Source organism: Drosophila persimilis, unplaced genomic scaffold, assembly GCF_003286085.1.
Source record: "Drosophila persimilis strain 14011-0111.01,24,50 unplaced genomic scaffold, DperRS2 tig00000002-arrow-pilon, whole genome shotgun sequence".
NCBI lineage: Eukaryota > Metazoa > Arthropoda > Insecta > Diptera > Drosophilidae > Drosophila > Drosophila persimilis.
This window is the reverse complement of record NW_020825289.1, coordinates 21218037-21231224: the sequence shown is the minus strand read 5'-3', so window position 1 is coordinate 21231224 and position 13188 is coordinate 21218037. Positions and strand designations below refer to the sequence as shown.

General features: G+C 47.1%; 4 protein-coding genes across 4 annotated transcripts in view; all 4 read left to right on the top strand.

Annotated features, from left to right (window-relative positions):
* Positions 1–13188, top strand: part of LOC6601276 (5-hydroxytryptamine receptor 1A) — a 36476-nt gene that overhangs the window by 10595 nt on the left and 12693 nt on the right. The gene's annotated exons all lie outside the window — the stretch shown is intronic.
* LOC6601279 lies at positions 8292–9638 on the top strand. The gene has a single exon (XM_002026315.2). The coding sequence runs from the start codon at positions 8338–8340 to the stop codon at positions 9547–9549; it is 1212 nt and encodes a 403-aa protein (XP_002026351.1). The 5' UTR covers positions 8292–8337; the 3' UTR covers positions 9550–9638.
* On the top strand, positions 9903–10811 carry LOC6601278 (leucine-rich repeat-containing protein 40). The gene is made up of 2 exons (XM_002026314.2): positions 9903–9954; positions 10013–10811. Exon 2 carries the CDS (start codon positions 10030–10032, stop codon positions 10756–10758), a length of 729 nt encoding a protein of 242 aa, XP_002026350.1. The 5' UTR covers positions 9903–9954; positions 10013–10029; the 3' UTR covers positions 10759–10811.
* LOC6601277 (dynein light chain roadblock-type 1) lies at positions 10855–11429 on the top strand. The gene is made up of 2 exons (XM_002026313.2): positions 10855–10931; positions 10993–11429. Exons 1-2 carry the CDS (start codon positions 10888–10890, stop codon positions 11309–11311), a joined length of 363 nt encoding a protein of 120 aa, XP_002026349.2. The 5' UTR covers positions 10855–10887; the 3' UTR covers positions 11312–11429.

The window sequence follows — 13188 nt, the reverse complement described above, 5'->3', positions numbered from 1 at the left end:
CATCGAGCCGGGACCTCCGGCGACAGGTGGCGGGAAAAACACTAACAGCAGCTACGACCCGACCAGAAGCCTAACAAGAAAAACAGACAGCGTACACGATCCAGGGCCCACGGACTTCCGTTGCAAGCGAAAACCTCCTTAAATTGTTTGCATTTAAATGGTAGCTACAGATTCAGATACTCGTACGTACACCCAACCAGTCCCCAGATATATACATACACACATGTGGCACATGCTGTATTTATTTGCATCCATGACCCCATCCCCAGGCACGAGCCTGAATGTTTGTTACATTTTATTTATCTGCAGAGCGTGAAAATATTTGTAATCGTCGAGTGGCAATTCGGATGCCAAAAATACGAATATTCAAGGTTTTTAAGAATGTCTTTGCAGATACATTGCAGACACTTTCAAAAGGCAAACTCCAATAGTAGAAACTCATGAATCAAGAATGAAGTCTTGTCATGGCCTTGCCGCCCTCTGTATCTACCTTCTTCTCTCGAGGAGGAGCTTCCGCAAATGCTTCATTGTACATTCCTGCAGCTGCTGTGGCAAGGCGAGGAGTCAATCAAATCCATCATTGGATTTGTGGGAGCGTGTGGCACTTGAGTGTAGGGCGCCTTTGCGTCTCTTGTTTCTTCTCACAATTTGATTTAGGCCAAGTGGGATTGCGGGTCGTATTTAGGGGAGTGCAAAAGCAATAATCCCCAGAAGAAATCGATGACTGAACGAATTGCATCTGCTGCGCAAGCCAAGTGTAAAGTTCTGCAGCTTAAAATGGGAGAATTACATGAAATTTGCATAAGCAAAACAAGTGTCTAACGAGCGATCCACACAAAATCAACAAATTGTTCAACATAATTGGCCATTTAATGGCCAAAATAGGCGCCAATGGGCCCTTCGCTTCATTAGCGCTGGATTATATTGTGGGAAAATAAGCAGCAGATCAAAGGCAAGCATCCAGAAACAACGCGTGAGCTTTTCTTTTATTTTAACGTAAAATCAAGCTTCAAAGAATGTGGTCCCTTCGTCCCTGTCAAGGCCAAGGGTAGGATATACATATATATGTATCGATTTCGGCATGCCACCACACGATGCAGGACGGGGCAGTTCATCTGCTCCGTAAGTATTGCTACGTGCTTCCATTTGCCTCGTCTGCGGCATGGGCTGTGTACGTGCACAAAAGATGCGAAATTTAAGATGAAAAAATTATAACATAATAAGAAAAGCAATCCAGTTCCGTCCACGCTTCTGTTTGGCAAACTCTACGGGGAGTGCCAATCCGCTTTGTGGATTGCTGGAGCAGCGAAAGTGCAGGCAGGCCTCCAGTTGAGGCTGCAAACATAGTGCACTCGCTGCGATTGTTGGGGCTTGAGGTTTAATTAAATGAGCTCTCCCTCGGAGGAACCAAGAGCCAGCATAAGGGTATCCACAGGTGGTCTTAAAGCTTCAATTTTGAATTTTTGAGCAAATGTGTAAGCATCTACATAGCTCCACCTGAAGGGGCCAACAATCCCCCTCTCTGTCTCTCTCTCTCTCTCTCTGTTGTTGCAGTGGCAAATGCCTTCTCCTTTACTCCTAGCGCGGCTGGCAGCGAGAGCTCTCACGTGGAGGCAAATCGTTAGTGCGGATTTATGCAGATCGTCATGGCAACAAGTTTTTAGGCAACTTTTCGCAAAGAGTAGCTTATATAAGTTTTTAAGAAAAAACTACACTATGCTTTCGCGAAAAGTTTCTAAAGGTTTTCTCTGTATTTTCACTTAAAAAACTACTTAATATATGCCTTGTTTATGTCGCTTTTCCATCGTTTAATGTTGCCTATTGAAGCCTAATTGGCAGTTCCCAAATTTTGCCATATTTTGGGGGAATTAATGACTAGGTTACGGGTTGTCTGGCAAAATAATTTGCCTACAAATTGCGGCTGGCCGACGGATGCTGTAGTAGAAAGTAGAAAATGGGAAATGGAAAATGAGAAATGCACCTGGCTCCACAGAGAAAGACAGAGAGAGAGAGAGAGGAGGGGGGGAAGAGCCAAACAATCTGAAAAGTGCAAAGTTGATGGAAATGGCAGCAGCCAGAAGGCTGCCACAAAATGTTTACCATGATTTGAACGACATTCGCCCGAGGGGCAAGACATTCAGGCAGCAACAGCAGTCGCTTGCCCCGTATCCGTAAATCTGAACACCCGCCTTTGGAGGCGACTCGGGTCGAGTGCAAAGTGTGTTTAAATAAATCAATGTTTATTCAGTGACAGAGAAACTGTGTGCCCTACCTTATGCCACATGCATGCAGGGGGGCGCCACTTGATTGCAGTAGTTTCAAATTTCCCCCCAAAGCCCGAAGGCGGAAAAGCGAGCCTCGGCTCAAAGGGCGTCGTCTTGCAATATGGACGCACAAAGTGGTGGAAGGATAATGGGATGAATGTTATGAATGCGCAATCATAGAGCTGGCAGCAGTGGCAGCAGCACCCACCGTAAACAAAGAAAGGAATCACAACAGCCGCACACCCATCCACCAGTGCAGGTGACAAAACTCTCAGCAGGGCTACGGGGGCAGACAGAGAGAGTGACATCGAGGGGCATGGCTTCAAAGGGAAGTAACACACACAATGGAGACCTGCCGGCGGATATTAAAACTATTTTACAGCTGCTTTTGTGGTGCTCTTCTGCATGCTGCCTGCCTCTCTTCAGGTTTTCCCATTTTCCCAGCTTGTACACTACATGTTCTTGACTTTTCATCGTGTACAAAGTGCAAGGATGTTTTATTTTCCCCCGGATGTATGCAACAGGCAGAAGGAAATTGTCTTGACCTTATGGAACCCAAGGCCCCAAAGCTATTCAGCAGCGGAAAAAGTCTCGGTAAGGAGTATCCCCCATTCGAATCACTCTACGCTATTCCATGTTCTTCTGCCGCTTTCCCCGAGAATCAAAACTTTTATTACAATGCCGGCGGTTAACTCCCCCCTCCCCCTCCTCCCGCGTCCTTTAATTTATGATCCGTGCAATTTGCAGGCATTCCGTGCATTCCATCGCAGTAGCACAGCGGCGATATTTTCCACTCTTTCGAAAGTTATTACGGGAAAATATGAATTATCAGTCGAGTGTTTGCTTTGGAAATGGCTTTCTGTCAGCAGGGAAAGTTCTCTAAAATGGGAACGCTACGCATATGAAAAGTGTTTATCAACTTCTAAACCCAATTGCCCCAAGTGCCTGGAGGGGACGTTGGCGCAGCCTGCGTCTCTTTGAGAGAGAGACTAGATTATTTGCGTTTCACTAAGCTCCTCTTCCAATTTAATTGAATGCCCCGCCACACGAATGCCCAGCGAATCTATGTGCACATCTCCACATGGCTTCCTTCCAGCTATTTCCCTTCGTTTCCTTCCTTTTGGCAGCAGCACAAACACTCGTGCCTTGCTCCTACGTTGTTAACACGTGTTCAAATCATGAAGTTTTACTCGCTTTGAATATCCTTTATGGCGTGCAGTGCGCACATGGCTCCATTGTTGGGCAATGTCTTGATATATGGCTTTTCAGAGCCAGCTCTGGGGCACCCACATGGTGTTGCGGGAAAGTGTGTCCCAGCCCCTGCATTCATGGGGCCTTTGTGAGTGTCTCAGAAACATTCTCCTGTTGGGTAGAATTTGCATTTCCACAATTCGGTCCTTAAATGGTCGATGCATGTGATCCCCAGCCATTAGACCGAATGAACGACTCAATGGATGTCCCGGAGCTCCGCAGCTTGATCAATCGTGTATGTTCAGAAAGTTCAACATTGTATTGCACTAGTGTCTTATTGCATTTTTTGGATGGATACGTGCGCTCTCGTCTCTATCCTGCAGTCCAGTGCTGGAAAATTCCGATGAAAACAGCGACATTTTCACCAGGAATTTAATAAGCATCGCGGATTAAATGTAAAAGCCATTGTGTGCCGTCCGTGCCCTGCGCTTAAACGCAGTTGTAATCTGAGTCTCCTTGGCATTTAATTTCGCGTCGGCTTACGCACAGGAAGCTCCTCAGGGCGCTGTGCGGAGGGGGAGCTGTGCGGAGGGGGCGCTTGCTTCGACCCATTAACCTAATTGGCAGGGAGTCCCTTCTTGGCTAGTAAAATTGTTTAAGGATTACATGGGATACCTTAAATTGTATCTCGGCATCTTCATCTTTGGAATGACAACTTTTTCAGCGTTTTACCTTTTTGGGCCGCACCCTCGCATTGCCAACAAAAGGTAGGCCCGAAACGGAGGAGTGGAGCGCCCTAAACCTTTGAAATTGCTTCTTAATGGATGGATGCTCCTTGCTCCTGCTTCTGCTCCATGGACGGTTCGCCTCGAAGTGGATTAAATATTTCGTGTGGGCTAACTTTTGCGGCAAAAGCTGTCGTCGGTCTATTAACACCTTTGCTTATTGTGAATTAATCCTGCTTGCTAACTGATATAATCCTTCAGGCGTGACAACTCCCCCCAGCCCCATCCATGTGTGTGACTATCTCAACAGCGTTAATTACTGGCTTCGAGAGAGAGAGAGCGTCTGCCAAGCCATTAATGGCATTAATTAACTGATGTCTTTGGGGCTCAAACAATTTGGGACATCCAGCGACCGAACCGTCTTCTGGCCCTGTGGGGAGCGCAGAATTGATGGCATTCAAACGGACAGGCAGCAGATAAAGTACCAGTTAAAGCCCTTCATTTGGGTTTGCGTTTACGCTTAATTTAATGAATATTGATTGATTTGTGTGGGTAATATTTTAGTATACCTCTGAGAATAGCAATCCATAGCGATTCAACAGAATCGTATCCGAAGGGCCAACACTCAAATGCTTAATTTCTTCATCTTTCGTTCATAAAAGCCAAAATTGACGCCCAACAAGAGAGATCTCCATAAGCTTCTTTGCCGTTGTAATTCGTGGTAAGCATGGCGTTGCCATTTAAGTAAGCATTTTTTGGTCAATCCGAAAGCTTTCTCTTAGCCAAATCTTAGCTTAAATACTCACAAATTCCATTTCCATGACGTTGTTCGGCCAAAGTTCCATCCACAATAAGCATAAAAATATGACAAACACAGAGTAGTGCCACACGCCCTCTGCGGAGTAAAGAATGTCATAAAAAGACGTCTACATATGGGGGAGGGTGGCGTGGAGGAGGCGTGGGGGACAGGACAGCAATAAGACAGGTTCCATAAGCCAGATGTTCGGTTAATGGAGGCAAAAGACGCGTCGGAGCAGACACAATAAAATCACATTTTTACAGCCAAAGCGTTTATGATCCATTATGCTCTTAGCCAGCGTCTGGCCGGCTTCTGTTTTCGCCCATAAAAAAGTATCTGCCGGAATGTATTCATAAGAGTAAGTGTATCTATACGGTGGGTGCCTTCAAGGTCAGACAACTGAGGAATTCCATATTGCCGGAGCCTTGAATGGACATTGGAAAATGTGGATGAATTATCGAGGCAATGGAGGCTTTGGAGGCAATGGAGGCTTTGGAGGCAATGGAGCTCCCATAGTATTCAGTTATTTGTGCTATAACCGTACAATATTTGCTATTGCGGCCATCCATTGGGAATTCCCAGCATTCCTATCGATGCATTCACCACAGGAGGGCACATCCTGGGCACATCCTGGGCATATCCTGGGCACTAAATGAAATACTTTGAATGCAACGAACCCGCAATGTGTGTGTATGCACAATATTTGATCGAATTGCAGTCATTTGTCCTCATGTGAATACAATGAATATGAGTATGAGTGCGGGTGAGTGCGGAGGGGTTTATTGTCGACACATTTTTAAGTTGCACACTGGAATGTGAAGAGCATAGCAGATGTGGGGATGTGGGAAAACCACGAGGATGACAATAGACCCAAGGGCAAGGAGAAGGAGAAGGAGAAGGAATCTTGTTGAATGATGATGCCGATGCATCCATCCAGAATGTGGAGGGATAGGTGTGGGTGGGTGGTGTGGCACTTGAGGACAAAAAACGCTCAAGTGGTTCACTGTCTGACAGCTCCTTGCCACTCACCCACCCATTCCACTGGCGCTGACATTGATTGTTGAGTGATAAGAGTGCTGCCCTAATGACACTTTGCCCCGAGTCCCTAGTCCTAAGCGCAGAGCGCAGAGCGCCGAGCCCTGAGATGCCCTTCAGATGCTCGGTGTCTATATAATCGTACAAGTGGAGCCCATTAATGCATCAGATTACACAGTACACACATACATATATTCCAATATTCGTATATTTGCGCGGGTATTTACCCACTATGACCGCATAAATACAAGTGCTTTAGCCATGCTCTTAATTCATGCCATCCACATATCCACACAATCGCATTAATCATTTAATTATAGCCGCAAATCTTTGCCGTATTAACAATCAATTAATGCGAATCGATGGGCAATTTTTTCAACTCTTCCGATCTGGTTATACGGGCACCACATATGCCATTGAAAAATGTACATAATTTAATCTGAAAAGTAAACTAATTAATGAACGGATTTTTTGTTGTGTGTTTATATTGTGTGTGAATATTGTTTAGTTTGTCCGTGGAACTTAACTTTAATATTCCTGCCAATTTTCGCCAGCTCACTTAAATGGAACTGGAACCCATTGTAGTGCTCGCTAATTGTGCATTCAATGGGCTTTCGAAAACAAAATGGAACACTCCATGTCCGCGATAATTCCCCTGACACCAGCTGTCATTATCATTTTCGTGCTCAATGAGATGACAACCGGCGAAGGCTCGTTGGGGAAATCCGATGGAATCCCCTGCCTCGCCAAACAAAATGAACAGCAAGCGAAACAAAGTCCTTAAATACCATTAAATCATAAAGATAATACGATCGTATAAATAAGGTTGTGACATTGATTTGGCGGAAGGATTGCTGTTGTTGGGCTGTCATTCGATAGTAACTGGTTTTGTTGCAAATGAAAGCCACTAAAGATGACAAGCCTAATGTTCAGTCCTCCTCCTCTATGATTCTCTGCTCAAAGAGAGCAGGAGCCTAAAAAGTGAATGAAGGAACCTACTACAAAGGGGAGTACAAATTCAGCTCATCTAAATTGGTCTGTAGTTGAGCTCGAAACAGGTAATTTTTTGTTTACCCGCCTTTTGGATCTTAGGCTGCACTTCGACCACACCTCCGAGCGGATCTGTACACACTTGGGTGGAAAAAATTGCATCAAGTCTGTCCATAGCAGGCCTGTCACTGACAGGAGAGGAGCTCCATTCAACCATCCCTTCGCGTGTTTGCAAATTAATAATAATAAACAGGCAACGAGCCGTCCAAACCGGCAGAAGTAAAATCAATTCGTCTCGTCGGCCCAACGAAACCATTTAGAAATGTTGCAAAAGTGTGATTTTCAATTTAATTTAGATTACATTTAAATTCTGCATATTTGGCAGAGTTTTTAATTAAATCCGTAATTATGCAAAAACGCGCTAATCGGATCACCGCAAATGTTCATTCCGCTCAAGTAAATATGTATACGCCGTAATTAATTAATTAAAACGGAGTTCATTTTTGAAGGGAGTCGGTGACTAATACATAATTGATGCATATGTTTTTTCGCCGCAAAGGACATGCCACATTTGTTTTTATTGCTTTACAAGGTATTAAAGGCAACGCATAAAAGCCTTCAAACAATTTCACAGAATTTTGTACAAATGAATCGATACCATTATCCGGGAAACTGGAAGCCACTCGCTTTTTTCCTGGCAATATCAGATGCCAATTTCGACTCCGACTCAGGTTGCTGGCTTTTTTTGCTCTTTTGCTGGCCAGAGCAATACTTCATTCATTTATGACTTCAATCAGGCTGCGGTTCTCTCTCTCTCTCTCACTCTTCTCTGTGGCTCTATGTCTGAAAAGTTCTTCCTAATAGTTTTTCTGTGTGCGTGTGTGGGTGATTCCATTTTCATTATTGTGGCATATTGATAGAACTTTGGAGTCTTGCCACATGATTGCCACCCGTCCTCCGTTCTCCGTTCTCCGTTCTGTCAATTGAGTTGCAATATTGCCGTTTGGTAAATTAGAAATGATTGCCCGGCACTTTTCGGATTCATTTCAGACTCCATTCCTGTTCCGGTATCCTGTTGACGTGCAAAACAGGTTCCACATTCCATGACAGTTCCACCAGGAAAAACAAACATTTCCTGCTTCCACTTGATTGCTGTACCCTTCGAATAGTCCCAGACTCAGTGACCCCTTTCCTCTAAATCACAGCAAAAGTAGTGTAGCTTCTCAGTCATTCACTAGAAGTCATCACACGATTCGTTTGCTGAATAATTTGTTAAAATTCAAGTATAGTTTTACGTTTATTTTGGTTAACGAACGCCCCACCGATTCGCAAAATGTTTCTGCGCGAAAATACGCGGGCAGCCCGAGGCTCCACTCCCCAAGATGTCGGCACTGTGGCACCTTATGTGGCAGCCGCCAAGCGCGGTCCCTTCACCCTGACGAACCCGGTGTTCAAGCGCCGCAATCCCTACCTGGAGAGTAGCGAGGAACCGTCGGGGGAGATCCAGCACTCGTTCAACATCAACCGGAAGGCGCTGGAGAACAACCACCGGCACCACCAGCGACTGATTCCCGTGGCGGTCGGAAAGAATCAGATGCCCCAGACCCGCTCGCCTATGGTGATGAACGAGCAGCGCGAGCTGTACCGCCAGCACCGCGAGCGCCTGACGACCATCAAGGGGAAGGTGAACACCTGCCTGCCGCCGCCCAAGGTCAAGGTCAGTGGCAACGGCATGGAGCTGCCCTACATGGAGATGCTGACGGCCCTCTACAAGCGGAGCAACAACACGCTGCGGACGTTCACCCGCTCGCCGGAGCGACTGGCCGTCGGCCGCTGGCGGCACGTGAGCATGGCCCGCGAGAAGGAGCAGAAGCAGCAGGAGAAGAACAAGCAGTTCCACAAGGGCGGGCAGCTCTTCGATCCGGACGCGGGCAGATCGCGCCGCAACAAGCCGAAGGCCTCGCACACCTTCAGCTACGAGATTCCAATGCACATCCTGCACCGCTACGAGAGCCTCATGGACCAATGCGACGTGGGCAACCTCTGCAAGCTGCTGCGCCCGCAGATCTACTTCGACGTCGAGGTGCGCGACACCCGCATCCAGGGCCGGCTTATCATCCAGCTCTTCACGGAGGCCTGTCCCCAGGTGGTCCTCGAGTTCATGCGCGCCTGCACGCAGGGCAACAGCGCCGCCATCACCTTCTCGCGCACGCTCACACCCATGTGGCTGGAGGGGCGCCTGGACATGGGCCCCTCCACCGTGCTCAAACAGGATCTCAGGAACATTGAGCACGACTTCGACGTCCTCAATCATGGCGTCGATGCTGGCATCCTCTCGTTCCCCAGCCGCTATGTGCGCAGCCATCTCTGCTCCGCCATCAACTTCACCATCAGCTTCCAGCCGCTGTCGATTCTCAACGGAAAGCGGATTGCATTCGGCAAGGTGCGCAAGGGATTGCATCTACTGGAGCGCATTCAGGACGCCACCGGCCACCTGGCCACTTCTCAGGGCGTTGTCCTGATAACTGGCTGTGGCGTGCTCTGAATCATTGGTCGTTCGAGTGTAAAATTATAGGATGCATCGTCAAATTCAATAAAACATAATGTAAATTTTCCCAAAATAAAAACAAATATCAAATACGAGTAATCTGCATACATATGTCGGCTCACAGCGAATGCACTAGCTGTGTAGAGTATGTTCTGCAGACAGATCTTTGAAGCTTGACTCCTATAGCTCTCGGAAAAAGTATCTTTTACACTCCGCACATGAGTCAATTTATGACTCGAAACCGACTCGGTTCTCTCTGAGAATTCTGTCACTCTTACTGTCTCTAAAACAGCTTCATCTATGAGTGTTTCAGTCTTTACTCTTACTCCGTGCTGTGTAGAGGGATATTTACAAAATATACAACTTTTGTGCCGTAGCTTAAATTCCTTCCCCGTTGAACTTGTGAGTACTGCGGGGCTTTCCGAGACGAATCTGACCTTACAGTCGGCTTTCCCAACAGTTGATTGATTGTAGGAGATGCCCGCCGACGGATTGAACAGCCCTCGGGTGCAGCAACGCAAGAGTGGAGGCGGCGGGGACGCGAAGAATGGATCGCCGTTTCCAGACAAGTACGACATGCGCGGCACACGGGTGCTGAGCATCTACAAGAGTCAGATCACCGAGATCCCCATGGAGGTGTTCGAGGAGGCGCGCCAGGAGGAGGTGAACGTCGTGCAGCTAAAGGACAACAGGCTGGGCGAGGTGCCCAAGGATCTCAACATGCTGAGCGAGCTGCTCACCCAGCTGGATCTGACCAAGAATCAGATCTCGTACATACCCACCAGCATGTCGCAGTTCTCGAAGTTGGCCCACTTCAAGGTCCCCTGCAACTTGCTGCGCGATCTGCCCATGGAGTTTGGGGGCCTGCAGATGCTCTGCACGCTGGACATCTCCTTCAATCGGTTCGAGCGTCTGCCGCGCTGTATCGGCGATCTGCAGAGCCTGGAGACCCTCTTGGCCCACGATAATCACATCAAGGACATCGATGCCAGCGAGGCGGGACTGGGTGCCCTAAAGAATCTCCAGGTATTGGATCTGAGCAACAATGATATTCGCCAAGTGCCGCCCATCCTGGGCAACCTGCAGAACATTCGTGAGCTGTATCTGATGGGCAATCCGCTCCGACAGCCGCGTCATCAAATTCTGAGCGCCGGAACGAACGCCATCCTGGCGTTCCTCCGCACTCGCATCCCCGTTCCACAGTAGTTCCATTCAAATTATATGTTGTTGTTAGTAAATAAAAGATCAGAACAAACGAACACAGTACCCCTGGGGATAGACCTCTCCACAAGTCATTGAAAAGTAGTTTCCGTAGGCAAAAGTCACACCAGAAAAATGACTGAAGAAAGAAAAGTACACACGGAACACCCAGACGCCCAGTGAGTACCGCACATGCCACACACCAAATAATAGCCGCACTACAGCCGTATCTTCATATAGTGTCGAGAGATCCTACGATGGCGATGCCTTCATCACCCATTTCGCCAAACGGGGGGCGCGCGAGATCATCATCATGGATGCCAATGGCCATACACTGCGCTCGACTGTCAGTCCGCGGCGCACCCACATGTATGTGTCCAATCTGAAGCCACTTGTGACGATGGGACACAATGTGGTGCGGGATCTGAACCCCTCCAACGACATGACATTCTTGCGCCTCCGCTCCGATGGGGGCGAGGTGAACATCACACTCGGCAAGGACTTCATTTTGATTGTCATACAACGCATCAAAAGGAAAAGCTCATTCAAATCTAAGTGATAATACTCGTAAATAGTGTGTGTGTGTGTGTGTGTGTGTGTGCGTGTGCGTGTGCGTGGGCCATGTTATTATCACTGTACATATACCCCCACATGGACAAAAAGACGATTAAACTGTTGGCGATTACACGGTCGAAGCTCGTTTCAAATGGAAACTGAAAGGGAAAAGCAAACAAATCAAGTATTGGCCGCATTTGCAAATACGTTTTGGCCAAATGCGGATCAGGGGGCATTCATTGTGCGCACAGTGGATAGTGGTTTGCTGGGTTTTCCGTCAATGCACCCGCCCAGCAGTATATCCATTGACTGTGGATTGCTGCATTAGGCGCCCTTTGATGCGAGGATGGCACTCTGTGCCATGTACTTGAGCCACGGAATATTTCAGCAACAAAAATTAAACGATAATGGCAATTAAATATCGCACGGCCCGCGACGTGTTGCCATCATTCATTTATTGTGGCAAAATGCAAACAATACTCGTATACTGTGGCACATGGGACCCCTGGGGCGAGACAGGAAATTGCAGAAGAACACAAAGTATTTGTATTTGTATTTGTATTTGTGTTTGTTTTGTGTTTGGCCCGTCGCTAGTACCAACACTGCTTTCGGGGGCGTTTGGCTTTCAGCAAAAGGCATTTGTTTCGCGGCTTTATGCTTTATATAGTACACATCCACACATCCACACATCCGCCCAGCCACACAGACATTTGGTCGGGAGTAACATATGTTTGTTGGCCTTTGTTGGGCCATTTCAGTATTTAATGAGGCGCAAATATTTATGCATTTTCCTTCACAAAATCCGTTCACCAAATATGGGGTTCTTTTCAAAAATAAATACCAAACAATGGGCTCTATTCGGCTGTCAATTGTAGCTTTCAATGGCCATTCAGTCCGCCAAAAGCTACAATTACACGAATGCAACCAGTGCGACGCCAGTGCAGGGTATCGACAGGACTTGGCTATCAGATCTGTTCGGATTACTGAGACTGTTCGATTCACGTCCATTACGGTTCAGTGGAGTGCCCGGAGGACATTCTGGCAGCGCTCTTAAAGCGCCAATAACGTGATTAAGTGACCAAAACGGCAACGAGGGCGCCGAGAGAGCACATGCTGACATTTAATTTATTCGATTCGCTTTAATCCGAGCCCATCGCAGAACACGCATGCGGAATACTGCAAATTGTTGACTTTTAATGAATATTCGAGTGTTATTAATAATGAAAAAACGAATAGTCCAACGGACTGTGAAGTCAACTGCGGGAGCATACAGAAACAGGGAACAGGGATCAGGGATCGGGGATCGGGCATCAGGCATCAGACGAGCCCTAAGGCCTAATTGAAATGCAGATACAGATACGCCTTCGCAGATGTCTGCATCAGGCAGCTGTCTCCCGTCCACGTCTGACGAGAGATGAGACGTGAAATTGCATATCGTACGAGTGGCACAGTCCTGCGGCTGTTTTCATAGACGACAGACACTCGAGCATTATCAAAATGGCTGTTGGCAAATGGGGAAAACGCAATTCGATAGGAAAACATGAGACTCATTGATGCCACTCCTTTGTGTGGGCTCATTAGGATGGAATTAAAATTGGTTGCAAAGCGGATTCCAGGTCTGTCATTGGTATGCCTCCCAGCTTATGGTAAAACCACCAAAAATGAGAAACGAAATAGCAAATACAAATTTTTGTTAAACTTTTAATTCGCTGAAAACGCAGCTGACATGAAAATTGTCAGGCAGGTCTCATAAATGATCTGTTAAGTGAGTTGCAAACTGCCTTCATACTCGTACAGTCGGACGGAATCATGTCCATTCAGCACATTCAGATGAGTAATGGTCTGCCCGGTTGGCTCATTTTGGGGCATTCATCAACATGC

Coding starts and splice junctions, on each gene's coding strand:
- LOC6601279 (XM_002026315.2), top strand. CDS start 8,338: ATGTTTCTGCGCGAAAATACGCGGGCAGCCCGAGGCTCCACTCCCCAA.
- LOC6601278 (XM_002026314.2), top strand. CDS start 10,030: ATGCCCGCCGACGGATTGAACAGCCCTCGGGTGCAGCAACGCAAGAGT.
- LOC6601277 (XM_002026313.2), top strand. CDS start 10,888: ATGACTGAAGAAAGAAAAGTACACACGGAACACCCAGACGCCCA. Junction 10,932..10,992: donor ACGGAACACCCAGACGCCCA/GTGAGTACCGCA, acceptor ATCTTCATATAG/TGTCGAGAGATCCTACGATG.